Source organism: Lasiodiplodia theobromae, assembly GCF_012971845.1.
Source record: "Lasiodiplodia theobromae strain AM2As chromosome Unknown scaffold_8, whole genome shotgun sequence".
Lineage (NCBI taxonomy): Eukaryota > Fungi > Ascomycota > Dothideomycetes > Botryosphaeriales > Botryosphaeriaceae > Lasiodiplodia > Lasiodiplodia theobromae.
The window spans coordinates 874,144-901,810 of NW_023336574.1; the positions used below are offsets into that span (position 1 = coordinate 874,144).

The 27,667-nt window shown below is 56.8% G+C and overlaps 6 protein-coding genes across 6 annotated transcripts; 4 read left to right on the forward strand and 2 right to left on the reverse strand.

Annotated features, from left to right (window-relative positions):
* Positions 1–1,191: 1,191 nt before the first annotated feature.
* On the reverse strand, positions 1,192–2,090 carry LTHEOB_3264 (Mitochondrial inner membrane translocase protein; the record flags this gene model as incomplete). The annotated part of the gene is made up of 5 exons (XM_035512168.1): positions 1,192–1,271; positions 1,317–1,416; positions 1,469–1,523; positions 1,575–1,759; positions 1,806–2,090. The coding sequence occupies 5 exons, from the start codon at positions 2,088–2,090 to the stop codon at positions 1,192–1,194; spliced, it is 705 nt and encodes a 234-aa protein (XP_035363157.1).
* Positions 2,091–2,306: 216 nt separating this feature from the next.
* LTHEOB_3265 (ATPAse family AAA domain-containing protein 1) lies at positions 2,307–3,757 on the forward strand (the record flags this gene model as incomplete). Its single annotated transcript, XM_035512169.1, has 4 exons — positions 2,307–2,369; positions 2,459–2,720; positions 2,776–3,148; positions 3,199–3,757. The coding sequence occupies 4 exons, from the start codon at positions 2,307–2,309 to the stop codon at positions 3,755–3,757; spliced, it is 1,257 nt and encodes a 418-aa protein (XP_035363158.1).
* Positions 3,758–9,545: 5,788 nt separating this feature from the next.
* On the forward strand, positions 9,546–13,280 carry LTHEOB_3266 (Basic proline-rich protein; the record flags this gene model as incomplete). The annotated part of the gene is made up of 1 exon (XM_035512170.1): positions 9,546–13,280. One exon carries the CDS (start codon positions 9,546–9,548, stop codon positions 13,278–13,280), a length of 3,735 nt encoding a protein of 1,244 aa, XP_035363159.1.
* Positions 13,281–14,371: 1,091 nt separating this feature from the next.
* On the forward strand, positions 14,372–21,188 carry LTHEOB_3267 (GPI-anchor biosynthetic protein; the record flags this gene model as incomplete). Its single annotated transcript, XM_035512171.1, has 14 exons — positions 14,372–14,389; positions 14,517–14,579; positions 14,630–14,651; positions 14,704–14,735; positions 14,786–15,007; positions 15,063–15,193; positions 15,243–16,161; positions 16,213–16,376; positions 16,425–17,432; positions 17,720–18,015; positions 18,123–19,690; positions 19,745–19,932; positions 19,986–20,239; positions 20,290–21,188. The coding sequence occupies 14 exons, from the start codon at positions 14,372–14,374 to the stop codon at positions 21,186–21,188; spliced, it is 5,784 nt and encodes a 1,927-aa protein (XP_035363160.1).
* Positions 21,189–21,522: 334 nt separating this feature from the next.
* Positions 21,523–22,890, reverse strand: LTHEOB_3268 (Alpha-l-arabinofuranosidase ii; the record flags this gene model as incomplete). The annotated part of the gene is made up of 4 exons (XM_035512172.1): positions 21,523–22,341; positions 22,392–22,515; positions 22,669–22,751; positions 22,804–22,890. The coding sequence occupies 4 exons, from the start codon at positions 22,888–22,890 to the stop codon at positions 21,523–21,525; spliced, it is 1,113 nt and encodes a 370-aa protein (XP_035363161.1).
* Positions 22,891–24,779: 1,889 nt separating this feature from the next.
* Positions 24,780–26,104, forward strand: LTHEOB_3269 (CDC73 family RNA pol II accessory factor; the record flags this gene model as incomplete). Its single annotated transcript, XM_035512173.1, has 2 exons — positions 24,780–25,385; positions 25,439–26,104. The coding sequence occupies 2 exons, from the start codon at positions 24,780–24,782 to the stop codon at positions 26,102–26,104; spliced, it is 1,272 nt and encodes a 423-aa protein (XP_035363162.1).
* Between the last annotated feature and the right edge of the window lie 1,563 nt (positions 26,105–27,667).

Genomic DNA, 27,667 nt, shown 5'->3' on the forward strand with positions numbered 1-27,667 from the left:
CGGAAGAGCGCGCCGACGTCTTGTGTGAATCAGGAAAAGAGCTATCACTAGGATTTTGGGTGATAGTTGCTGGGCGATGCGAAGTCTGTGTGTGTTCACTTGTTGCACGAACGTGGCGATCCAAAGTCGATGTTGACGACATTCGTATGCCACTGTTGGGATCTGATTCGTCCGCACATAGGTTTGTGGAAGGCGTCGGTCCTTTGATTGGTGGCGTATCTTCCGGAGAGAATGTGCCGTCTAGTGCCCACTGTAGCACGTATGGGCATGTCTGCGAATGTGCTGGGACGAGCGAGGAAGCGAGGTGGGTTGTCACGGTTCGTGTCCGTTCTTGCGCGTGTGTGGATTGCATTGATGGGGGCGAAACCCATTACATTAGCCGTCACTCGATGTAAGGCTGTGACAATGTCAATTCGTCGCGGGGTAGAGGATGATAGCAATACAGTAGACGTGAATAGGGAAGCCAAGGAAAAGAGGAGCAGAGGAACAAAGTTGTGCTCTGGGTCTCACAAGTTTGCCATAAGAAGCACGGTCCTAGTCACTTCTAGCTCGCTGATTAGAAAAGCTCTTTAGGCCAAATTTCTGAGTAATAGGGACCCCCTCTGGAAGGAAAGTCCGCCCCAAATGACGCAAGAGTTGGGAAACGTCGCGTTGACGTTTGATCCTGGGTTGCCCCCAAAAGGTAGGAGCGATAGCACGGGTGCGAGTGCGAATGCGAGTTCGGACTCACCAAGGCCGTGGGGCACTGGGGGACAGAAAACAATGAGACCCATAAGCCTTGTGAGAATTCCTTCGTCTTACACGCACCGAAGTCTTTGCTCTGGAGTTGCACCTTGAGATAGCATACGGCTTCAATTCCACCTCTGGTGACAACGCCTAGATGGACAACCGTGGGCATTAATCGTCAGTACAGAAAGCGCGAGTATGCTACTCTTGCCAGTACGACTTTCTAGAATGCTGCACATAAGCCTGACTGTTGTTTGTTCCTCGCTGCGATTTCAAGGTGGCGCTTATGGAGACATGGTCCTACGCAACACCGCAAAGACCATCAGGTGATGTTGGTTTCCGCTGCTGCTCTGAAGCAACCCATTGAGGGATTGGGACCCGATGGGGAGATGGGTAGAGGCAAGTTTCGCAGCTTCAGTCTCACGTGGAGTTGGGGTGATCGCCCGTATAACTCAGCTCGCTCATTTACCACCACCGTACGCCGAAGAGCTTGCCCGACTTTGCCTTGAAAGGGCTGTCATGCTCAAGGTAAATACGCTTGTGGCCTGTTTCTGTCAGTTTGGCCATTATCAAGGAAGCTCCCTGCTTACCCGGAACGTCAAGCGTCAATGATTGATATTCGGCCTCCTTCTCACCGGGCCTCTGGATCATGTGTAAATAAACTGTGCCCTTGTTGAGCGGGCCTTCGACCTGTTCACTGAATGAGTCCACACCTCTAGTAACATGCAGGTGAAGGCCATACGTAGAAGCGTAGGTGGAGGAGCTCGTTGCCTGCACGGTCTTTCTCTTTCCTCGAACTGTGGCGGGGTTAGCCTGGGGCACTGGCTGGTGGCGGCAATGAGACATACGTTATCGACCATTGTCTCGCCATGCGGCTATGAAACTGTTCGCCATATGCGACGATTTTCTTCGGATCACCAAGTAGTTCTACGCATTTCGGATCCTCCTTGATCCTCTTCAGGGCTCGGTGATATTGGTTTGTAGTGCCTTCGGGAGAGAGGACTTCGGTGTAGATGACGTAGCCAACGGCGCCCTGCAACAGTTAGACATGCCTCGACGATGATGGATTCGCGACGAACGGTTGCAAGGACACCGGCGACGATGACCAGGAAGTTGAACGACTGCTGGGTCGAGCGAGCGACCTTCTCGCCGGTGGTGAGGTCGCCCCACCGCACATGTCCGTCGTCGTTGGCAACGGTGACCTGGCGCCGGGAGGTGGAGCTCTTGGATGATGCGCCGCCGAGGCTGCTGTGAGTCGCGTAAAATCTACTGGCGCCCGCCGCTCTGTGCACGGATAGACACGATACGCGTCGCAGCGGGAGGGCCAGCGACTCGGCTCGCACGATGCGTGGCAGAAGGGCCATGGTTGCGGGGTGGTTGAGAGCTCGAAGCTCGACGCGCGAAGCTCCGCACTTGCGACCGCACCCCGGCGTTTTTTGACGCCACATCTTCGCGCCACAGTCCCGAACAACTAGCTGCACCTCGGGTACCTGTTCAACTTCTGCCCATCAACGCCGCCCTGTAAATATCCTGCGTGCGCACCCAGGCCTCACGCCTTTGCGCACCCTTCGATACACACCATGACGAGCCAAGGATGGAAGAAGTACTCGTACCTGGGCGATCTGCTGATGATCACGGCCGCCGTAAGTCCAGGACCACCCTCCGCCGCCTCCGCCTCCGCCGCTGCATCTCATGCCGCCGTGCTCGAACTTCTGCTGACAGACGCATGCAGCCAGTGTTGATGTACTTCGTTGTCCGCAACCTCCTCTCCAAGCTCGATCCCGACGCCTCCTCCAAGGAAGAAGCCCGCCAGAAATCCATCGCCGCCAACCGCAAGCTGAAGGGTATACTCGCCCGGCAAGAAGACGAAGAGGATGAGGAGCAGGACAGCATCAGGCAGCGGCTGCACCGCGATGAGCTGGTGCTCACGCCCTACGAGCAGTCCATTGCCATGGAAGTCGTCGCGCCCGAAGAGATACCCGTCTCTTTCGAAGGTATAAAAGGCCATTTGGAATGCGTTAGCCCGGTTCACACTGACACCCCACGCAGATATCGGAGGATTGGAGGATATTATCGAAGAGCTCAAGGAGTCTGTCATCTATCCTCTGACACTCCCCCACCTCTACGGCCATACCTCTTCGTTGCTGTCCGCGCCGTCGGGCGTGTTGTTGTACGGCCCGCCGGGCTGCGGAAAGACTATGCTTGCCAAGGCGCTTGCGCACGAAAGTGGTGCTTGCTTCATCAACCTGCACATCTCTACCTTGACTGAGAAGTGGTACGGCGACTCGAATAAGCTGGTCAGCGCCGTCTTCTCGCTCGCCCGCAAGCTCCAGCCCACCATCGTTTTCATCGATGAGATCGACGCTGTGCTTGGACAAAGGCGAAGCGGCGAGCACGAGGCTAGTGGAATGGTCAAAGCCGAGTATGTATTCTAGTGGATTGAGGCTTTGTTCCGGTGCTAATACCCCACAGATTCATGACCCACTGGGACGGTCTTGCATCTACTAATGCCGCTGGCATGCCACAGCGCATTTGCATTCTGGGCGCCACCAACCGCATTCAAGACATCGACGAGGCAATCCTCCGCCGCATGCCCAAGAAATTCCCCGTCTCTCTCCCGTCGGCCCACCAACGCCGCGGCATCTTCAAGCTGATTCTGAAGGACACCAAAATCGACCGCGCAAACTTCGACCTTGACTATCTCGTCCGAGTCTCGGCAGGCATGAGTGGCAGTGACATCAAGGAGGCCTGCCGTGACGCTGCCATGTGCCCCGTCCGCGAGTTTATCAAAGAGCGCAAGAAGCGCGGGGATCCGCTGCGTGGTGTGGATCCGGAAGAGGTGAGGGGGCTGCGCACCGGAGATTTCTTGGGAAGGAAGGGTACGGTGCATTCAATGCATGACCCGGAAAAGGCGGGGGCGATCCCCGAGGCAGAGAGTGTTGATGGAGACAGCTCCAGCGACGATGTTGGTAAGATCGAAACAGCCTCGAGCTCGCCGGCCGAAGAGGAATACGTTGCGCCTGTAAGGTGATTCTCGGCCTACAGTGGAAGGCTCAACTGCATGAGCGGCATCATATCAAGGGACGGAGTTCGGCGTTGGATCACGGTACGGGCAAGAAAGCTTGCAAGCATGCGCACACATGTGTGCCAAGACGACTTTTGGGATAGACGGAGGATCACTACTTGTTCTGCTCATGACAGCGTGCGTACGAGACTATTTGTACATTACATATCGCCACGAGGCGATGTTCTCAGCATTTCCAATTTAGGCTTTGAAGGATTCTCACTGCGTCTTTCAGGTCCCGCCCTTTACCACAACCATCTGCCGACAGAGTCGGAAATGGACATTTTCCATAGTAGTCTGACCTACCGCCACCTGCAAGCCGACACATCTGCAGCGGATCTAGATTCTCACGTCGTAAGCACGCAAACAGCGGATAAGCCTCTAGCAGGAAAGATACCGCTTAAGCGGTGTCGAAAAGGTACTCGTTCAGCCCTCTTCATATGTCCCGGCTCCCCACCACAACGTCGAACAGCGATAAACAGCATCGCGATAGGCGGTCTGATCCCCGTCATTTTCAAGCTCTTGAGCTGCTGGAAAGTCAGATCTAGCCCTACTCGGTCCACGCGATCCTTCTCCAGCCTTCCCCGCATACGCACAAGCGTGCGCTATGGGGAGACTTCTCATGAATCCTGCAGTAGCGGGCCGCGAAGGAATATGCACCTCAGCCTTACGCCACCAAAGCAAGCCACTTCTTACTCTCCTATCGCGAAGGCGCCATCTTCATGCCAATAAACCTTTTTTTCCTTGCCCTGCCTTCGTACTGCCGGTTGCCCCTCCCCCTCCTCGTCTGTACTCACCCCCCACTTACCCGTATCGAAAAGACACGCTCTACATGCCCGGCGGACAATAAGCATGACGGTGACATTGCCGTTTCAAGCCATAACCAATATAGCACAACCCCATCACACATGAGCGGCAAGCAACAGACCAATCGAAGAGTCCGATTTTCCATTTAACACGGATGCGGGGCGGCTATTGGTGCCACGTCTGGACGGGAGGCCGCCCACGGCTTGCTTGGCTTGTCGGCAAGGCTTCTTGCACCTTCCTCCCTTTGTTTCCACTGCCTTGCCTTGTGGCAGGCAAAAATAACCATAGACAAGACATTCCCGATTTTTTTTTTCTTTCTTGTGTACGGGAGGGTGGTTGGGAGATTACGAGCCTTCGTTTTCTACGTTGCATGCCCGCGCCCCCTCCCGTCTGCCGTACGACGTGCATGCGTGTGGCTGACGCCGCAGGCTGGAGCAATGAGGCTGGGGGGAAACAAGGGTTGCTGTCTCCTCCCATAGGGTGGGCACGGCATGTCAGTGATACGGCCGGGATGGAAGGCGACACGTGCTCTGCTCCCGTGAGCGGTTGGGTGTCTTCCGGTGGGCGGGCATGGAAGACGAGGAATGGAAGGAAGGGGAAGGAATGCTGAGCACATTTTCTGGATGACGCGTCACGCCCGCTAGCGAACCATCCGCGCAGCGTACGCGCACATCATCTATCACAGTTGTTCTCGACCGCGGATGGAGTGGGGCCCAGTCTTAGGGCATCGCGGACGTGTCGTGGTTGAGATGCGTACGTGGTGTGAAAATTCTCTAGTCAGCGGTTGCTTTTTCCTTCGCCGCCTCACATTCGCGGCCTCTGGAAGGATCTCGGGAATTTGTTCGGCTGCATGTATGTACGCATGCATGGCCGCTGTGTAGCGGATCGTCGGGACGAAGAGCGGCGCGGAGGGCAGAAGGATGGTACGGGGAGTGGATGGGCTTCCGGTTGGCTGACGCGAGAGTGGAAAAACGCATATCTACAGTCACTATTGTTCGCCTACCACTCAGCATTTTGTGGGTAGCCGGCAAGATCCCGGTGCTTGGGTTTGAGGATAAGGTTGGCCGATTCTTAATTGTGATGGGATGGAACGTGATCTTCTGGAAGGATTTTAAGATTGACGTCCCGATTTCCGTATGGCGGAAGCGGAGCGAAGAGCGTCATGCACTTGGAATGTGGTTCTCGTCGCAGCTGCTCGACGGGTGACGCAGGATGGCAAGGAGCGATGGTGGGCATGTTGAATAGGGCTGACTGTGGTTCCCAACGGCAATGTAGCCAGCAAATCGGGACCTGGAAGCATGACGTAGGTGCAACGGTAGAGACGGAAGGCGTTTGGGCTAGAGCGCCGGCAACATGGACTTTTTTCCGCACCTTCTAAAACGCACATGTTTGGACCAACCACGCCGTCGGATGTTGCCAAGGCCGCACGACCGACGTCTTTATGTGGAACTCCAGCTCAAGCGCTCTGGTCTGGACAACGAGCCAGAGAACGTGACGTCGTACAACATTTGCGTTGAGATTCGAATATCCCGACGCTGCAGCCAGGGCGACGCATGGCAATGCGACCGGAATCGATGCCGTGCGATGTGACAGATATTTGGAGCAATTGTGCTGGCGGCCTCGTATGAGGCTTTGAACAAGCAACGATAGCGGACGGAGCGCTATAATACAGAGCTATAGTAAAATGGTCTTTTGGAACGCCTGCTCGGCGTGTAAATGATAAAAGCGAAAGAAATTAATTGCAGAAAGCGATCGTCACGGCACGGGGACCGACCAGCAAAGAAAGATGCTTAAGATGCCTTTTAGACGAGATCGAGAAACGTCAATCCTGATCTGCTGAGGCGCAAAAGCCACGAGGACACTGAAGCACCGAAGGCTGGTGTTTGGTGAGTTCTTTTTACTCGGTCGAACCCCCTGGGTGCTCGATGGCGCGAGGTCATGGTTTCGCCACTAGTCATGAAGGAGGTCACGTCTTGTACTCGTAAGGAATGCAGGGCGGCAAGCATAAGGGATCGTCTTCGGCGAGTGAACAATGCGAGCGCTTACGCCACGAACACGTACGATGGTTGTTGTTCGGAGCGAAGCAAGGTGGAACTGGTCCCTAAGAATAGGCGATCCACCGCATGACGAATGCTCAAGGAGACACCCGCAGGTCCAGATCGCCACGACTCATCCACGCAAAGTCAATGAAGATCCGGGCAGCGAGGCCAGAGGTGGCCATCAGACGCTCCGAACCTTTCGGGGAAGCGCAACGTGACGATACGAACGGGCGTTGGAGAAGCTTAAGGAGGAGTCGGTGCCGAAAGATGGCAAACACTCTGAAACGCTAGGGGTGGAGGCGGATTGCACAGCCGTGGCCCTGGCGCCTGGCCGTAAGGAATCGAGACTCGGTGTTGATCGTGGGTGTGCAGAATGAACGCGATCTTCTGCAATGGCAGATCTGACAGCTGAAAGGACCATGGCCTAGCATTCCATAGCGCCGCGTCGGACAGAAAGGGCAACACACGATACAACACACCTTGCCAATAAGACACTGATGAGGCAGGCGGGCGGCCGTAAAGACCTTGGTGCACCGCCTAGCTGGCGCGTAGCACGGGCTGGATACCGCAAAGAGGCGCTGAGGGCGGCGATGGATCCCAAAGCGAGCGCTGCGGTCCAGTTTGGGTTTGGAGAGGTGAGAGCCGGAGATTATCGCGCGAATGGTGCTCAGGAGAAGCGGAGCGGGTGTTCATCAGCCGCGAGCTAACGTGTTTGCCGGGGAAGCAGCCATGTGCCTGTGCATGTGCAGGAGCGGTCGACGAGGGCCTTGGGCCTCGGCGGGCGGAGATGAGCGCGCCTTGGGAAGAAGTGCAACATTACTACTTATGAAAGAGCACGCCAGATGGGCCCATGCCGCGCCGCACTGGCACCTGTCTACCTGTTGGATTAATATGTGCTGGCGCGTATGGCGTAGACAGAGAGGCGTCACATGGGGCTGGTGGGCGCTTGCCTCGTCCCCAGGCACGGGGCGGCACGGCGGAACGAAGGCAGGCAGGTCGGGTCGCACACCATGCGGGTGGTGAATCTGCGCGTAAGACGGCGAGCGGCTGATGGGCCTGCGTGCAACGGCGCGCGCTGTTTGCCGTGTTTCTCGACACCTCGCGGCGTGGAGCCTGCGACGCTGGCGGCCTGGCTAAATGGCCGGCGGTGGAAATTGTCGGCCATGACCCTGATGAGACGCGGGCGACGCCCGTCTAATTTCGCAGGGCCGGGCATCCCGGCGCATGGCCCGCAGGCTACGCCGCGACGGGCATAGCGGAGCCCGGCAGCTGCAGGGTGCCCGAAGCGCTGCCCGCCGCGATGCTGGCAATTTCACCACCCTGCTGCGGGATTGCTGATGGCGGCGCGGCGCAATGGGCGCGCTCCTGGCTGCACGGCACTGCCACCGGCGAGGGAAACGCTGTGTTTCTCGCCGCCCACCTGCCCGTTCCTTGCTGGCCGCGCGAGTCGTGCTGCGACGTGACCTTAATCACTCGTCGACGCCCGGGCGCACGCCCGCCCGCAGCGCTCGCTCAGCATCGCATCAGAACTGCCTCGACTTGTGCAGCGCAGGAGCATGCGCTGCGCTGAACGAACCCGCCATCTTCTCCACGCTTCCGCGCAGCAGTCCCGCTCGCACATCCGCCTGCTAGTCACAAGCGCCGGGAACGATCGCCGTCGGCGCTGCGAACCGCCTGCGCGCCCGGCCTATTTGCAGCAATTGACCGGTGCTTGTGCGCACGTTTTATGCAGAGCACCGCCTGTTCTGGCGTCGCTTCTGCTCTGCTTGCCCACGTCCCTGCTCCGCGCCCGGGGCTGCAGCTGGTCAGGCCCGCTCACAGAAGCCACTCCTGTGCTCGCTCGCTTCGCCGCCGGCCTCTCTCATCGCTCTCCCGCGCGACCTCGTCTCATTTCCCTCCTTCGCCGCACCCTCGACCTCTCCACCAACTCCCCAACAGCCCGGCAATCCTCGACCGGTCAGCACTGGAGCTGCAGCGTCCAGTGTGTGCTCGCCGCCGCCGCAGACCTCGTCCCGACCGACTTCGCCGTCTCGCACAGGGCTCAACCCACGCTCCTTCATCGTCACGCCTCGATTCCCCAGTGAATCGCCACCGCTCGTTTTTGCTACTTCGATTCTTGCAATTATTTTCGCCGCTTTCTAATACCGCCTCTCGACCGCCTTTGGACGACTGCGCCGCCAATCCTTGACTGTCAACCCGACTATAGCCACCGGATTCCGCCGTACTGCCTCCCTGCGATTCCTGGCCTGCTGGACAAAGCGATTGCCTAGCCTGTCATTCTCGCCCGTTGATCTAGAGCCTGGGAGCTGTAATTCGTGGTTTTATTTTGGTTGTTCTTTGTTCGAGAGGGTCTTGAGCACGTGGATCTCGCCGGCCGTTTGATCGAGTGGACGCCACCTTTCAGTTCGCCATTGTCGTGCGCTAGAGAACAGGACAAAGACAAGACGCCTAGAGCCGTTGGATATTACCGTCCAGCCGTCGCGCCCTTGTCTCAGCACCTCCCGCGACTACCGCTTTCGCGTCCTCTCGTTCGAAGCTACGCAATTCGTGAGCATTTGCAGAATGGTATTGTGAGGGCTGTGGATTCATTCGCCGACCTACCAACCATCTTTGCTTTTACTCTTGCGCTCCGCGACTGAGTTGCAGTCCGGTAAGGACCCTTGGCTGCACTAGCTGGTTCAAATGGGACCTCGTCCGCAAGAAAAAAAAATTACTGAGCTAACTATCATTGTAGTCACACTCCTTAACCTTGATTCGTCAAGTACACTCGTTTTCACGAACATCCTGACAGTACGCTAGCCTTGGGTCCGGAATTTGGGGAGATATCTAACATCAAGTAGCATTCGCATTTGCCTGCGCCTCCATTGCCATTCACGCTGGATTCCGAGCGGTTGATCCGATAATACAAGATGAAAACCTCAACCGTCACCTGGGCGGCTTGCATGGCCCTTCTGTCTCTTCAGGGGGCCACCGCTGAAGCTGCGCCGGCACAAGCAAGACGGACCGCCGCGCCTCAAAGGCCGAAGTATTACTTCCCTCGTCATGTGAAAAGGCAAATTTACAACTCTACCACGCCGGCTGTGTCTCCGGACACCTCTACCCCGACCCCGGAAAATTCCACTCCAGAGGTCTATATCTCGACTCCGGATGCCCTCGTCTCGACCCCCGGGATTTCTACGCCCCCCGCTAGCGATACTTCGACTTTGACCTCGAGGGAAGATTCGTCCAGCTCGTTCTCCTCCTTTTTCGAGAGCTTCTCGAAGAGCGATGAGGATTTCAGCAGCTTTTTCAACACTCCGCAACCTGCGGCCGAGTCATCCACTTCCACTTACGTGGTCAACTCTACTACCGTGAGCGAAAGCCCGTCCGGAACTTCGACCATCATTACGCAGTCAACTGTTACCGAGGTTTCCTCGCCCTTCACCACGACTACTCTGTCGAGCACCCCCGAAGAAACTCAATCTACTCCCGCCGCGTCGTCTTACGTTGGAACCGGCGGCGTTAGCCTTCCCGTTGTCACGCCTTCGACTACCATCGAGGAGACGGTTATCGAGTCCACCATCACCACCACCGCGGTGGCTGAATCTTCGACCGCACCGTCCTACGTTGGAACTGGTGGTGTCTCGAGCCCTGTTATCCAGCCCACCACCAGCGACACGGAGACGACTGCCGATGTTTCATCGACTGTGACTCCCGTATCCACTTATGTTGGCACCGGTGGTGTCTCGAGCCCGGTTATTCAGCCCACTACCAGCACCGAGTCGGAAACCTCAGAAGCTCGTGCTTCTGAGACGAGCGCTGCCGCGTCGACTCCGGCTGCTTCGAGCGCTGCTGGAACAGGCACTGGTGGCGTTTCGATTCCGATCGTCCAGCCCACCAGCTCGACCGCTAGCGAGGAGGCTTCCAGCACTGGCCTTCTTGACCCCATCGTTTCTCCCGTGACCAGCCTTCTCGGTACTAGTGGTATTCTCAGCCCTGTCTTGACGCCGACGACAACAGCTTCGAGCGACGAGTCTGAGTCTTCTACGGCTGCCACTACTCCGAGTGCCGAGTCTAGCGCTGCCGGCACTGGCACTGGCGGTGTTTCGATCCCCATTGTTCAGCCTACCAGCTCAAGCAACACTGATGCGCAGGTCACTCCCACCGAGTCCAGTGCTTCTTCCACCAACGGTGGCCTTCTCGGCCCAGTTCTGACTCCCTTGAGCAGCGCTCTTGGATCGAGCGGAATCTTGAGTCCTGTCACTAGCGCTCTTGGATCGAGCGGAATCTTGAGCCCTGTCACTAGCGCCCTGGGCACTGGAGGTGTTCTCAGCCCCGTTCTCAACCCGACCTCGGCCACTGAGCAATCTGCTAGCGCCACGGGAACCGGTGATGCGCCGAGCTATGCTACTAGCGGCTCGGAGCCCGTGCCTGTTGAGAGCTCCGGCGCTGGCACTGGTGGTGTCTCGATCCCCGTCGTTACGCCCACCAGCGGAACCGCAAGCCCTGCCACCCCTGTTGCGGCGTCATCGACTGGAACTGGTATCATTGTCGGTCTTTCGACGATCATTGACAGCAGCAGCAGCACGACTGATGCCCCGTCGTCGACTGAGACTTCCAGCGCCGGCCTGCTTGGTGGTCTTGTATCAGGCGTTACTTCAGCCGTGGGCTCCATTGTTACCCCTGTGGTCACCCCGATCGAGTCTCTTGTGAGCTCTGTTGTCACCCCTGTCGAGTCTCTTGTGAGCTCCGTTGTCACGCCCGTTGAGTCGGTCCTTAACTCTGTTGCCACGCCCGTCGAGTCTATCCTCAGCTCTGTCGCCACGCCCGTCGAGTCTATCCTTAGCTCTGTCGCCACGCCCGTCGAGTCTGTCTTGACGCCTGTTGAGTCTATCTTGACGCCTATCATTGGTAGCAGTTCCTCCTACGCTGGCACCGGAACTGAGCTCCCACCGGTCACTTCATCCATCAGTGGTGCTATTCCCACTGCAACTGGCGAGAGTGGATCGGCTACCGGTGTCTTGACCCCGGGTGCTACCCCGGCGCCGACTACCAGCGAACTGATTCCTCTGCCGATTACAAGCGCCCTTGGCTCGCTCATCTCGGACGTGACCAGCCTCGTCTCCAGCGCTGGCAGTGATCTGTCCTCGATTCTGACGCCGCTGCCTAGCATTCCCTTGACTGCAAGCGGCTCAGTCGCCACGCCAACCCCATCGAGTGCCTCGAGCCCTGCTTCTTCATCTTCGCTCACGGGCGTTGAGTCGATTCTGTCCTCTCTCCTCGGTTCGACGCCGCTGATTTCGATCCCGACCACGCCCATCATTCCGCTCAGCACCCCTACCAGCATTGATCTCTCTTCGGCTCTTTCGTCCCTGACCGGAACTCCCATCTCTGCGTCGACTCCTGTGGCTACGTCTGCATCTAGCGCAACGCCAAGCGGCTCTTCTGCTGTCCCGACTACCCCGACTACGCCGCTGCCCACAGTGTCATTGGGGTCTTCCACACCTGGATCCAGCCCTAGCTCGACTCAGACGCCAGCGCCTACCACTCCCGTTGCCTCGGAGACGACCCAGTCTACTGTCCAGACGCCCTCCTCCACTACTAGCTCTAGCTCGTCCTCAGCTATCGTGGTTGTTCCCTCTCCCAGCACTAGCTCCACGATCGAGATTGCGTCCTCCACTCTTTCGACTACGTCGACCACGCCTATTTTCTCGATCCGCCCCACTGGAACTGATTCGGCGACCACTTACGTTGTGGCAACCAGCATCGTCTTCGATCCTTCGACCACTGGCACCTCGTCTAGCTCTTCGGCGGCTACTGCCTCTGCTACCACGTACCCCAAGTTCATCGCTCCTCCGGGTGGTATGCCCGCTGCGCCGACCAACTCGACCAAGATCCAAATTGGCTTCAAGCGTGGCTTCAACTGGCCGTTCGTTGTGGGCCACGCCGACACCACTGGCTGGCAGCTCACCACCTACATGCCCATTGCTGTGGCTGATGGACTTGGCATCGACCATGACAAGGTTGAGATGGTGACTTTGACCTCGTACAACACCACTGACAAGCTGGGTTACATCTCCACGCTGGCTTTGCTGTATGTTCCCAGCGATCTGGTTGACACGCTCCACCTGGATCTCCTGAACTCCAACTCCGTCTTCTACAACAACGAGGACAAGGATCTTGGATCGACGATCAACTTCCTGACGAGCTTTGTCGACCCTACGTTCCCGATCATTGGTAGCGACATGCCTGATGATGGTTCGTCTGGCTCCTCGACCGGCAGCGGCTCGTCCTCGAGTTCTTCCAGCAACAGCGGCAGTGGCGATCCTATGAATGACGGCTCCAACTCCGGCTCTGGTGTCAAGGGCACCGCTGTCGGTATCGTGTTCGCTGCCATGGGCGGTGTTGCTGTCTACGGTGCGGCTATGATGCTTGTTGCTCGCAGGTACAAGAAGAAGAGGGCCGGTCACCAGCGCTCTAGCTCCGTCCCCAGCACTGGAACGAACGGCTACGGCTCGACAAACGGCGGCCCTTGGATGTCTGGAGCTCGGGGTGGCCGCGACAGCCACGGCAGCCGTGGCAGTGGCAGCAGCAACGGCCGTAGCGCCAGAACTGCGCAGATCTCGGCGCCAGTCATGGCCGAAAACTCGCTGGGATGGAACTGAGCGCCAAGCTCGATCCTAGACTATCTTTGACGGCCTAATGTTTAGCACATGAGGTCACGTTCGCTGTATCATATTTGAAAAGCAGTCTCGCAGCTGGCCAGACCACTTTACCATTCTTTCCGTCCGACAGCAGACGAGTAGCGGGCTCCACCTCGCCTAGCGACGATCGTCCCATCCTTCTACAGGTCACTGCTCTTCAGACCCTCAGCCTTATCTCCTTTTCTATATACCTGTCTATGCATTTCCAGTTTGTCATCCAGCGCAAGCTTATTACCACATTATTGATCACATTTCCCTTCACTTCTTAGATACCTGTCTACGACTTCTGCTGAGAAGTTAGACTATTTCTGATTCCTTTCGATACGGTAGAAAGGAGACTACGGACAACTTGGCACATGTTTCTGCTGCCATGGTTGTTTGGTGTGACAGCGCCTGGGGAGGCTGGCTGTCAAGTACATAGTTCGAGAATTTTGAATAAATGTAGTGATGAATGAGAAATTTGTCCACGTGTCGCGTAAAAAGTTTCGACAAATTTCGCATGAAGTGGTTCACGGAATGGTGAGAACGTGCAATGACGTGCAGAGGAGGTGCATCGTGTCCTTCGATGGCATGAAACCAGCGGATGCATCCCCTGCACGAGTCACTCTACAGCGGTGGACGCAAAACTCTGTGCAGCTTCGATGTAATTGGTAGAGATAGGATGATCACCGTCTAGTCGCCAAGCAGTTGCGTAGAGCATTGATTCTCGACTTTATTTTGGCGGGGAGAAAAGGACACGAAAGAGCAGGTGCGCGGCAACTACTAAATTGCGGCGGGCTCAACGGGCGAGAGAGCTGAAATCTTGGCGGCCGAGACCGACTCCGAAGACACCCTGGAGGCCGCAACGATCCACCTGTCCAGCGCGAGCCTGCGACACCACTCTCGACCGCCGCCCAATCCTCCGCGCTAATCCTCCTCGACCAATTCCGCAGCGGTGATACCGGGCGTCACGTTGCGCAACCCGTTTCAATTTTGACCGGACTGGCTGCTCATAAGCCACGTCTCCCGCTCCCGCTCCCCTTGCGTACCACGACACACCCTGAGACAACAAGATGCGGCTTGACGTGAAGGTACGAGGCCTTAGAATCGGCTGCGCGCAGCAGCCCCTGCTCTGGAGCTCCAACCGGAATCATGGCTGCGCGCAGCAACTTCTTGGTCCCGCTTGCGAACATAGCTAACCCAACGTTCGCTATACAGAGGCAGCTCTTCGCCCGAAGCGAGCGCGTGAAGGGAATCGACTTCCACCCTACGGAGCCATGGGTACGTTACTTCTACGTCTCTAGATGAGGGCGCGTCTCTAACTTCAGCAGGTTCTCACCACCCTGTACAGCGGTACGTCGTCGCGGCGCGATTACGGAGGAGACCGCAGAGCTGACGTAGCCAGGCCATTGTCACATCTGGTCCTATGAGACGCAGGTAAGGACACCGGCTCGGTCTACCATGTGTAAGGCTGACAGGCTCCGCAGGCAATTGTCAAGACCTTCGAGCTCACCGATGTCCCTGTCCGCGCTGGCCGCTTCATCGCGCGCAAGAACTGGATAGTCTGCGGTTCCGACGATTTCCAGCTTCGTGTCTACAACTACAACACCTCCGAGAAGATAACCAGCTTCGAGGCGCATCCCGACTACATTCGTGCGATATGCGTTCACCCGACCCAGCCCTTCGTTCTGACGGCTTCCGACGACATGGTGCGTAGATGGCGTGGTTTAGGTTCGGCGTGAAGTGTAGCTGACAACCGGGCAGACCATCAAGCTGTGGGATTGGGAGCGCGGCTGGAAGTGTGTCCAGGTCTTTGAGGGTCATGCTCACTATGTCATGGGCCTTGCTATCAACCCCAAGGACACCAACACTTTCGCATCTGCTTGTCTTGACAGGTACGCGATGTTCTGCAGGCGCGATATATCGTTACTGACAAAACTGTAGGACGGTCAAAATTTGGAGCCTGGGATCTTCCACCCCCAACTTCACTCTTGAGGCCCACGAAACTAAGGGTGTCAACCACGTCGATTACTACCCCCAATCCGACAAGCCTTATCTCTTGACGACCTCCGATGATAGGACCGTAAAGGTCTGGGATTACACAACCAAGGCACAGATCGCTACTCTGGAAGGCCACACTAGCAACGTCTCATTCGCGATTTACCACCCCGAATTGCCCGTTATCATCTCCGGTTCCGAAGATGGCACGGTCAAGATCTGGCATGCCAACACTTACCGCCTCGAGCAATCCCTCAACTATGGTCTGGAGCGTGCATGGTGTGTGAGCTACCAACGTGGAAAGCAAGGAGTCGCCGTGGGTTTCGACGATGGTGCTGTCGTTGTCAAGATGGGCCGCGAGGAGCCTGCAGTTAGCATGGATGCTTCTGGCAAGATTATCTGGGCGAAGCACTCCGAGATTCTTACCGCTGTGATCAAGGGTGGTGATAAGAGCCTGAAGGATGGCGATCGCCTGACTATCCCTTCGAAGGATCTGGGTTCCACGGAGATCTACCCGCAATCGTTGATGCACTCCCCCAACGGCCGTTTCGTCGCGGTTTGTGGCGATGGTGAATACATCATCTACACTGCGCTGGCTCTGCGAAACCAAGCTTTCGGTTCGGCATTGGACTTTGCTTGGGCTTCCAAGGAGAATGACAAGGATTACGCCATTCGTGAGTCTGGCACCAGCGTGAAGATCTTCCGCAACTTCAAGGAGAAAGGCAGCGGAGGTCTGAACGTTGGGTTCCAAGCGGAAGGCTTGAGCGGCGGTACTCTCCTGGGTGTCAAGGGTCAGGGCGGAATCGGTTTCTTCGATTGGGAGTCTGGCCAGCTTGTCAGGAGGATCGAAGTCGAGCCCAGAAACGTAAGTCTAACGCCTGCGACACTCCGTGCGAGCATGAACTAAGAGAAATAGGTCTACTGGTCTGAGAACGGCGAGCTCGTCACTCTCGCCTGCGATGATACCTACTACGTCCTCCGCTTCTCGAGAGAGAACTACGTCGCTGCTCTGCAAGCTGGTGAGGTCGACGAAGACGGCGTCGAGGCTGCTTTCGAAGTTATTACGGACGTCAACGAGAGGTGAGTTGTTAATTATTTCAAGCACGGATGTCGGACTGACGATTGTAGTGTCCGTACTGGTCAGTGGGTCGGCGACTGCTTCGTCTACACCAACAGCACGAACAGGTTGAATTACCTTGTTGGTGATCAGACTTACACCATTTCTCATTTCGATACCCCAATCTACGTCCTCGGCTACCTTCCCCGCGATGGCCGTGTTTACATTTGCGACAAGGACGTCGGCGTCATGTCGTACGCCCTTTCCCTCTCGGTGATTGAATACCAGACGCTCGTGCTGAGAGGAGAGCTCGAGACGGCGACGGAGATGCTCGAAGACATTCCTCAGGATCAGAAGAACAAGATTGCACGATTCCTTGAGGGCCAGGGCTTCAAGGAGGAGGCACTCGATGTGGCCACTGACCCTGAGCATCGTTTCGAGCTCTCGCTGAGCCTTGGCAAATTGGATGTCGCCCTCGAGCTCGCCAAGGAGGTCGATGTGGAGCACAAGTGGAAGACGGTCGGCGACGCAGCACTTACTGCATGGAACCTCAAGCTTGCTGAGGAGTGCTTCACGCATGCAAAGGATATGGGCTCGCTCCTCCTCCTCTACTCTTCGAGCTCAAACGCCGCTGGTCTTCGCAAGCTTTCTGAACTAGCTCAGGAGTCGAGTGCACACAACGTCGCCTTCTCTTGCCTGTGGCAGGTTGGTGATGTAGACGGCTGCATCGACATTCTTACGAAGACGGGCCGCACGCCGGAAGCCGTGCTCTTTGCGCAGACCTACAAGCCGAGCCGCGCTCCCGCACTCGTCAAGGAGTGGAAGCAGGGCTTGGAGAAGGAAAGCAAGGGCAAGATTGCACGGTTGCTGGGTCAGCCGCCCAGCGCCGATGACGAGGGCGACGCTGACATGTTCCCTGAGTGGGATGAGTGGCTCAAGCTTGAGAAGGAAGGCGGCTCGGTCAAGCTTGTGGATGTCGAAGAGGAGGAGGAGGAAGCGGGCGAGGTTGCAGTAGAGAACGCAGCCGACGAGGTTGAGGTCGACGGCGAAAGCCCGGAGGAGGTTGCGGAGGAGGCTGCGTAGGTCACGTCTAGACGATGAGGGTCATCGGGATACAAAAGGCGTTTTTCAGCATGATCGAGGATGTTTGTATGCAGATAATCAGACGGCGGCCAAATTAAAGTATGAATACACACTCTGAAGTTGAGTGCCAACGAGGACACATTGAGCAGTCCAAAATACCACGAATCACACGGCGCGCGAAGAGCATGCCTGCTGACCGCCTCCTGATGCGTACGATCGTCCCCTTAGCGTGCCGGGGTGACGTTGGCCTTGGCGGTCTGGCTAGGTACAATTATCCATGCAGGTACACGCTCTCCGTGAAAACACCGCGCGTCGTCCCTAACGACCGCTCATTCACCCTCCTTTCCCGCCCAATCTCTACAGCAGTCTCCTCCGCCGACGAGGAGACGCGCCGCTCATTTTGCGTAGCCATGGCGAGACTTAGCCGCGCGGGCTTCCTGGCCATCGCTGTGGTCTTCCACCTGGTCTACATATACTCCATCTTCGACATCTACTTCGTCAGCCCTATTGTCAGTGGCATGCGCGAGTACAGACTTGAAGTGAGAGAGCCGCCGGCAAAGCGATTGGTTTTATTCGTCGGTGAGTGTACCCACGCAAGCGTGCGCCGCCTAAGGCCTCCCGGAGCTCGCTGTTCGCCCCGTATCTGTAGGATAATGAGCTTGTATTAATCATTGTATGTCCTTCAGGAGACGGACTACGCGCCGACAAAGCGTTCCAATACTTCAAGGATCCCTCGCCCGCCGACCCCAATGCCCCCGAGGCCCAGGAGCTGCGGCCGCTCGCGCCCTTCCTTCGTTCGCGCGTCCTGTCGCATGGCACCTTCGGCGTTTCGCACACGCGCGTGCCTACCGAGTCGCGGCCAGGCCACGTCGCGCTGATTGCGGGCCTGTACGAGGATGTGTCGTCGGTGACAACGGGGTGGAAGCTGAACCCGGTCAACTTCGACAGCGTCTTCAACCGCAGCCGCCACACGTGGAGCTGGGGTAGCCCGGACATCCTACCCATGTTCGAGCAGGGCGCGGTACCCGGTCGTGTGGACGCCGACATGTATGGCGCCGAGGCGGAGGATTTCACGTCGGACGCGACGCAGCTGGACACTTGGGTGTTTGACCGGGTCAAGGCCCTTTTCCGCGACGCGAAGGCGAACAAGACGCTGGGTGCGGAGCTGAAGCAGGAGAAAAACGTGTTCTTCCTTCACTTGCTGGGACTGGACACGACAGGCCATATGTACCGGCCGTACTCCAAGGAATACTTGCATAACATCAAGATTGTGGATCAAGGCGTCAAGGAGATCACGGAGCTGATTGAAGATTTCTACGGTGACGGGAAGACAGCATTTGTCTTTACTGCGGACCATGGGATGAGTGATTGGGGCAGTCATGGAGACGGCCATCCCGACAACACGCGGACGCCGCTGATTGCTTGGGGATCTGGTGTCGCCCCTCCGGTCAAGGTGCCGGAGGGAATCGCCGCGGGCCACGAGGACGGCTTCTCCTTGGATTGGAACCTTAACCACATCCAGAGAAACGACGTTGCGCAGGCAGATGTCGCGGCGCTCATGGCCTACCTCGTTGGCATCCCCTTCCCGGTCAATTCGGTTGGTGAACTTCCACTGGCTTATGTCAACGCAGACGCCACCACGAAAGCTGAGGCGCTTTTGGTCAACGCGAAGGAGATTCTCGAGATGTACCACGTGAAGGAGGAGCAAAAGAAGTCCACCGAGCTGCACTACAGGCCCTTTTCTGCTTTTGGCAACGACGAGAAGTCGGTGGCGCACCGCATCACAAGAATCAGGGAGTTAATCGACAGCGGTCATGCCGAGGATGCTATTCAGCAGTGCACCGAACTCATCAAAGTGGCTCTCGAGGGTATAAGGTATCTCCAGACGTATGACTGGCTGTTCCTGCGTGCTCTGGTGACGCTGGGCTATTTGGGATGGATGGCGTTCGCGATTACGACCGTCATTGATTTGCATGTCTTGCATGGTTCTACCGAGACGTCGCGCTCGACTGTTTCGACCATCATATTCTCGTCGATTGGCGTTGCGCTGTTCTCTGTTTTGATTGCGCAGAAGTCGGCTTTGACGTACTATGGATACGCGGTCTTCCCGGTCATGTTTTGGGAGGAGGTATATGCGCGGAGAGCAGCCCTCAAAAAGGGAAAAGATGTGCTCTTCGCGGACATCAAGACGCCAAAGGATAAGATTGGCCTGGTCATAAGTTTTGTGGCATCTATTGGATTTCTGGAAGCTATTGTAAGCCAAACTTCTTTTTGTCGTGAGAATAACCTGCTGATATCTGCTGTCTAGGTGCAAAGTTACTTCTACAGAGAAGTCTTCACCATCTGCTACCTTCTGGCCACGCTTTGGCCTGTTTTCTACGGCCTGAGCTTTATTAAACAGAATTTCCTGATCGTTGCGACTTGGTGGCTTTCTTGCATCATGATGAGTGCATTCACGTTGCTGGATGCTGTGAAGACTGAGGATATCAATCTCATGTGGGTATTATGTCGACCTTGCAGGAGAAGACGTACTAACGGCTTGCGTTTAGTCTCGTTGGCGGCGCTCTTATGTTTACCGTCGGCGCGCTTTACTTGTTTTTTGAGAAGAGCATTATCGCAAAGTCAACGGCCACTAAGAAGGGCCTCGCGTCCGAGAAGGCCGATGCCTTGTCTCGGACCATATTGGGAACCCAAGTCGGCCTGGTCGCCCTCGCAATGCTTGTCACCAAGTCAAGCGTTGCCTCTTTGCAAGCTAAAGAGGGCTTGCCTCTCGGCACCCAGGTCGTGGGCTGGGTTGTACTAAGTAAGTGATGCAAATGTATTGCAAATTGAATTTTGACTAATTCCCTGCAGTTGCATCTCTGATGGTCCCATTCCTCCACGGTCTGGCGCCGAATAATCACTACATCCACCGCTTAGTCGTCATTTTCCTAACGTTTTCGCCCATCTTCGTCATCCTCACCATCTCGTACGAAGGTCTATTCTACTTCGCCTTCTGCATGACCGTAGTTACCTGGGTGCGCCTGGAGCACCGCATCTCCCAACACACCAACACTGTAGCAGGAGAGAAAGTTCCTGCACCACAACAGCCCGCCATCAAGGAGCTCAACCCCCTCAAGCCCGCATTAGACGCTGCGCAAAAGCGTCTCACCAACCTCGCCAAGGGCAACTACCGCTCGCTGACGCTGTCGGACGTGCGCATCGCGCTCTTCTTCTTCTTCCTGCTCCAGTCGGCCTTCTTCAGCACGGGCAACATCGCGTCCATCTCGTCCTTCTCGCTCGACGCCGTGGCGCGGCTGATCCCCGTCTTCGACCCCTTCTCGCAGGGCGCGCTGCTCATGTTCAAGATCCTCGTCCCCTTCGCCGCCCTCTCGGCCAACCTCGGCATCCTCAACCGCCGCCTCGGCGTCGCGCCGTCGGCCCTGTTCATGGTCGTCATGGCCGTCGGCGACGTCATGACCGTGTCGTTCTTCTGGATGGTGCGCGACGAAGGGTCGTGGCTGGACATTGGCACGAGCATCTCGCACTTTTGCATCGCGAGCGGCTTGTGCGTCTTCGTCGCCGTGCTCGAGGGCGTCAGCGAGGTGTTCGTCAGCGGCGTCGAGTTTGACGTCGTCGCTGAGGATGCGAAGCGCTTGGCGGTCGAGGCCAAGGAGAAGGTGGTTGAGGCAGCGAACGGGGTGGCGGAGAAGGTTGGTGGTAATGGGGGCGTTGTTGAGGCTGTGAACGGCGTAGTTAATGACGGGACGTAACAAAGCGCGAGATGATGGGAGTGGGCAAAGGAAGGGTTGTGGGAGAGAAGAAGAGTATAGTTGATTCCAATTTTGCGTTTTCCATTTCTAGACTGCACACACGGTATCGATAGAAGCATCTTTTAAATACTATAGTGAATATGCTTCGAATCTCAGAGTCTCAATATGGCATGCATGAAGTATCTTGTGAAGTTATGCTTTGTTTATTTTTTCTAGTTCTCGTCACTTCAATTACGTTCGTGGCGGATCATCCGCAGAGGCTTGATCGTACAGGTATCCCCTCATACAACAATGAAGAGCATCCTTGAATTTTTCACGTCGGCTTCTTCACATCTTACAATTCCCTCAACTTTTGCTCGACCTTATCCTTGGCCTTGTGCAAGAAGCCAGAAATTTTATCTTCGATGTTGTCGCCGCCGCCGCCACCGCTGCTGTTGCCGCCGCTCCAAGCCTGGGCATGGTTGCCGGCCATGAAGTCGTCGACGTTTCCGCACAACGGACCGACACAGTGACCCATGTCCGGGCCATGGTGGGTCCAGTTGACGCGCTGGCAGCGGCCCTTGCGGTTCTCCCAGCCATCAGTGGGGCTGTCAGTAGCATGGAAGACAGCAAGAATCTCGTTGCCGGCGATGGGGATGAAGTTGCCGTGGCCGGGGCCATAGGGGCCCGTAGCGCCCTCGGGAGTGGATACCAACGGCTTGTCACTCTTGTGCCACGAACGCGGGTCGAGCGGGTCGCCGCCAGCAAAGCGGATCGTGTTCATTTTGTAGTCCTTGGTCCAAGAGCCGGCGCAACTGTAGGCGATGCCCTTCCAGGAGCCATCAGGCGATGCGAGCCACTGCGGACCCTCGTTGATGCCGGACGGGCCGCTACGCTCCCAGTCGAAGTCAGGGTGCGAGATCTTGGTGGGCGGGCGAGAGCCATCGGCCTCGGTGGGGGAGCGCAAGTGCACGATGAACAGCTCCTGCGTCTTGTCTGAGTTGGTCTCGCCAAGCGGCCAGCCACTGTAGACGAAGTAGTTCTGGCCATTGAGCTGGATGACGGTGCCGTCAATTGCCCATTGATCCTCGGGGACACCGCGAAGGCGGCCGAGGAACTCCCAATGGCCGGTGCACGGGTCCTCGTGGCCAGGCGGGCCGCCGATAACGTACATCTAGAGGCATGTTAGCTGATTTGAAATCTAAAGAGAGCAATGGTGCATACCCTGTGAGACTTGTTGCCCTCCTTGGGGTTCTCGCAGGCTACATAGGCGTACCAGCGGCCATCGAGGACGTGGATCTCAGGAGCCCAGATGCCACCAGAGTATTCGGTGCCCGGCGGAGGCTTCCTGGTGGGCATTAGCAGGGGAAAATTGACAAGAATACAAGTTGACGCGGTTATGAGCGTGCGAGCATCACGCTCAGAGCAAACGAAAATAGACTGGTATCGAAAGATGATTCTTCACGTGACGGAAGAGAGAAGAGGAAAAGTGCCCACCTACCAGATAACATGCTTGGAGGCGTTGTGGAAGCTGAGCACGTTGTCGGAGCACCACACCTCGATGCGGTCACCAGCAGTGAAGGTCTGGACGAGGTGTTAGTGTTGTTGTGGAGGGGCATAGGGGCGCCTCACTTACCAAGTAGAACTTGCCATTGTGGAAGGTGACAAAGGGATCGGGGGTTGCGTGAGGGGTGCAGGTGATGACTGAGTTGTTGTAAGTCATGATGCCGGTCTGTATAGAGGTTCGGGGGAAAGGCTGGAGAGAGTGTTGGCGATGCGGTTGCACAAATAGCGGGAGCCCCGCGTTGCTTGCAGCTGTCGCGCTGGCTGCGGCGACCGGCGCCGGGGCCTTCTAGCGCGGTTGCGTCATAGCCCTGCCTTGAAACATGGGTTCGAAGGGCAAGAGCGCGCGCAGCCAGTAGGAGCACCGCATGGCGGGGCAGTGCTGCCAATCGCGGCCAAGCAAGCGACGTGTCCACGCGTTGGATTCGAGAAGCTGAAGACGGGTGCGTCAGTGGGGCGAGGCCATGGGCGCGAGCCAGCAACCATCAGATCTGGATTGCCCCTCGACGAGCCGTGAACAGGTGCACTTTTGTACCTGAGCACAGGGTCAATTGGGCATCAATGGCAGCTTATGGTTCGCGGGAGACGGGTTGGGAGCCGGGGGTTTAGCACAAACCTTCCCGTCCCGCGCTCCTCATGGTCCGCCCGCCGCCGCCCTACCGGAAAATCACCGCCGCCGCCGCTGCTGAGCAGCTCCAATCTTCACTCCTCGCTCCCTCCCGCGCGCATCCATTGTGGCTGAGCCGCCCTGGACATGCCTCCACGCCCCTTTCCGCATCCTTTCAGCGTGGGTATCGACATCTGCAGTATCAAGCGCGTCAACACTCTGCTTCAGCGCCACGCTCCCGCCCACTCCTCTCTGCCGTCGTTCCGGCCATTCCTAGCACGCATCTTCTCCTTCCGCGAGATCTTGCTATTCAATCAGCGCTTCGAAGGCTTGCTGCACGAGCCAGCCGCTAGTCGTGATCCAGCCCTGGTTACCAGTGCAGTCCGCTACCTTGCCGGCCGGTAAGACGCTCGTGCACTATAGCTGGAACCGTGAGATTGAGTGCTTTCTATAGATTTGCTGCCAAAGAAGCGGTCATCAAAGCCGTTTCCTCCCGCCGAATCTTTTTGAAAGATGTATTGGTGGCTACCCAGGGCAGCCAGCCTTATGCCATCGTGCTCGATGAATCGCCCATCTTGACCCATGTCCAGCGCCTCTATCTGAATCGAAATTGCGGTTTCAGCCTTCCGCTCTCTACGGAGATTGATCCGGACCTGGACCTGGAAAGCCATCCTGATCTAGACCCGGCATTGGACGGGTGCAAGGGCCAGGTAGCAAAGCTGAGCATATCCCATGACGGCGACTATGCCAGTGCTGTGTGCTTGGCTGTTGAGCAGACTGAATCCAGCCAGCTCTTGAGCGTCCTGCAAAAGTATCGACCTGTCCTAGCAGAAATTCGAGCAATCACCGCCGAGATGCAGCTGTCTACAACAAGATTGAATTCGAACCACGACAGATGGCGAAGAATAGTATGGACTAGGGAGTTTAAGCGCAGAAGATTCCTTGAAGTATTTGCGAACCGCATCAGGCAGAGAGTTGCAACAATTCGAATGTACAGCGATGCGCTTGGTGCCGTCTTGCACATCATCTCCAAAGACACAGATGGAGTATCCAAAAGCGAGCCTGGTTTCAACAAAGACCGACCCGCCTACATACCTGACCCATCGGCCTTATATGAATCTATCATGGGGAGCGGGCGTAGGAATAGGGCTTTGCGAAGGAAAAGGAACTGAATGAAAGGGTAGTCGTTGTTATGAAATAATCCAGTGGAGCGCCATTCGGCATGCTCTTTTTCAGTGAAGTGCGTTGTTTGTGTGACATGCGGGTCGAGTACCTAGCACAGGTGAAAGGGTTCCGATTCAGGCAGGCACGCGCGGTGCAAGCTCGGACGATCTTGCGCGCGTCGACCTTCACGTCGAGCTCCACGACGGCCGCATTTCCTACACCACCTCCCGCCCGCTCCTCTACCCTTTCCCGCGCCATCGCCATCGCATACCGCAACAATGGCCGAGAGCGACCCGCTGCTCAACCTCCGTAACGCCATCGCGGCCAGCAAACCCCCGATCCCCACAAAGAGCGCCGACGCATCGCATGCCCAGGATGTCGAGCAGGACCTCGCAAAGGCAACTTTCCTCCAGTTCAACCACGAAGACGGACAGCACCGCGCCATTCCTCTGAATACCCCGACGCGCTTCGTCTCCGAGGGCCAGCCCGTCGACCTGCGCAGCGTGTACTTCACCTGGCTGAAGAAGGACGCCGCTGTCCCCGAGTACATTACTTCCGTAGGCCGTCTGAACGACGAGCTGAAGCTGCCGGGTAACGCAGGGGGGTCCGTCAAGAACCTGGTCTTCGCCGAGAAGCTCGACCTTATCACATGGCTCGAGGGTGGCTCTGAAGAGAGCGAGAACATCAAGCCGCTGCCGTCTGAGGCCGCGGCTGCCACAAGCTCTGCGAACATTGCCGCTGGTACCACTGGCGGTATACCGACTGTGCCCAGCGGCGCTCCGAAGGCCGGCAAGTCGCAGCCTGACCCGCGGCTTCTAGAAATCTACAATGGCGAGCGGCGGATGGGAGACAGGAATAGCGTGTTGCGCGGCATCAAGCCTACTGTGAGTATAGCAGCGCTTCATTCTGCATTCAATGGTTGCTGACCCTCTGCTAGGATTTCTCTCATGTGCGCAAACACGCCGCCGCTCTTCTCGGCCATGGCAAGCGGTCAGGCGCAGCCGCTGTACCCAATCCTCTCAACAACGTCACCAACCCTGCGCTCGTCTCAAATCTCAAGAAGCCCGGTCGCCGCCCGGAACCCATCATCCTCCTGTCCCCGTCGGCCTCCTCGCTCTTGCGCATGTCCAACGTCAAGTCTTTCCTTGACGGCGGTATCTACGCTCCAGCTGATTCCGCTGGTGCTGGTCCCAACCTGCTCCATCTTACTCGTACACTTCCTAGCATTGATCCCAGTCGCCCCATGCGATTCATCCTCGTCGATACTCCTGATCAATTCAAGCCGGACTACTGGCAGCGCGTGGTTGCTGTCTTCACAACGGGCCAGACCTGGCAGTTCAAGTCATACAAGTGGACGCAGCCCGCAGAGCTGTTCAGCCACGCTCTGGGAGTTTACGTCGGCTGGCGTGGAGAATCGGTTCCTGAAACAGTGAAGGGATGGGGACGGAGCGTCATGACTGCGCAAGTCGACAAGTGGACCCCGCATCAGGGTGCAGCGGGCCGCTGGAGAGATCGCGAGGAGGTGGAGAAGATTTGGAATGCCATTGAGCTCAGCATGCGGGGCAAGGGCTGGACGAAAGAGGGACCTCCGGTGGGAAGGTAGACGGTACATAATGGGTGGAAAGGGGCACAGCGGCGGCGTCAGGCGTTGGTTAGGAAACGGTGTTCATGCGCCATATACCTTGCTCATGGCAATGAAGCCAAGACAAAACATCAAAAGCTGGATCACGGGGATTGGTTGGATAGGGTGTGGGCTCAAATCTGTGCGACAATGTGATTCAGCTAATGGCCCACATGAAAATGAACACGACGCTCTCGGACAGGATACGTAAGTGTCTTGTAGACAAAGCGTCTGACGAGTGGGTTGCACCCGGACGTTAAGCAGCCGTATGTCTTTGTGGTGGTCGCTGACAAAGATGGTTTAGCCTCAACCGTCGAACTGCAATCACCAACCATGGTGGACTCTTTCGGATGCGAAACGTTTCTCTTCGCGGACTCCTGCATCCGGATTCACGTTGGTCTGGACATCTCAGAAGAAGCAACATCATTACCAATACTGAATTAAGTGTCCTTTGACGAGCCGGGAGTAGCCAGTTCTGCGATGATACAACCATGGCTATCAATCACTTTTCTACTGTGGACCTATGATGGCAAGCGCGATCTCCTCTAGATCGGAGACGTCACTTCTCTATTTCGTCGCACTTAAATGCTGAAGTGCCGCCTTCAATGCCGCATCTCCATCAACCATTAGCATGGCTATCATGAACAATCACTACACAGTAACAAACGTCCCCTCAGCACTCTTTTGCATTCGTTTTTGCGAGACACACACTCGTTCCTTGTGGCTTCCCCGGGTGCGAGGTAGATGATGACGTGGGGAGCGCATTCCTCAATGCCTGGCGCATTCCTGAGTGAGCCAACCAGCCATCCGTACGGCAGCAGCGAGAATGAGCCTCTCGAATCCTGGGAGCGTGTTGAGCTCTCTTCTACACGACGCAACAGACGCTTCCGCCGATGGGCGCGTGAGAAATTCCTATACAGATTGAGCCCAGAAGCCAACGCCGGTTGGAGCGACGACAGCGGCTACGACACCTGGTCATTGTCTTCCTCGTCGGGATCAGAAGGGGTACTGTTCGAGCACCCTACGCACGGAAAACCAGGGCTGCGCATCTGCGACACGGACGACTTCATTACCGTACAGAATCCTAATCCACATACGGGTGAAATGAGCCCGAGCGTGCTGAGCTTGGTCTCTGAGCGGACTGAGCCTCCTCATGGCCCGACAGAAGACTTGGACACGACACTCAACAGGCAGAAGTCGCAGCAGAAAGAGCGTTTCCTTCGCTGGCGCATCTTTGCAAAAGAACTCCCCCCAACGCCTCCAGAACATGACTCGCCGCCCGCCAGGCCACCGAGACCGACTGTCGAGGACGAAGAGCCCCCAGATGCGCTCGACAGCTCAACCCAGCCACTCCAATCTCAGCCAACGCCCGATCATTACGCAGCATTCGATCCTGACCATCTCCGAATGCCTGGCGCCCTAACGATAACACCTCCAATCAAGACTGTAACGAGCGGTGGCACCGACGCGATATCTACATGGGTTGCAGAAGAAAGTCGCAGGGTCTTCGAGTTGCCCGCCGGGCCTCTCACGCCGGGCGAATCA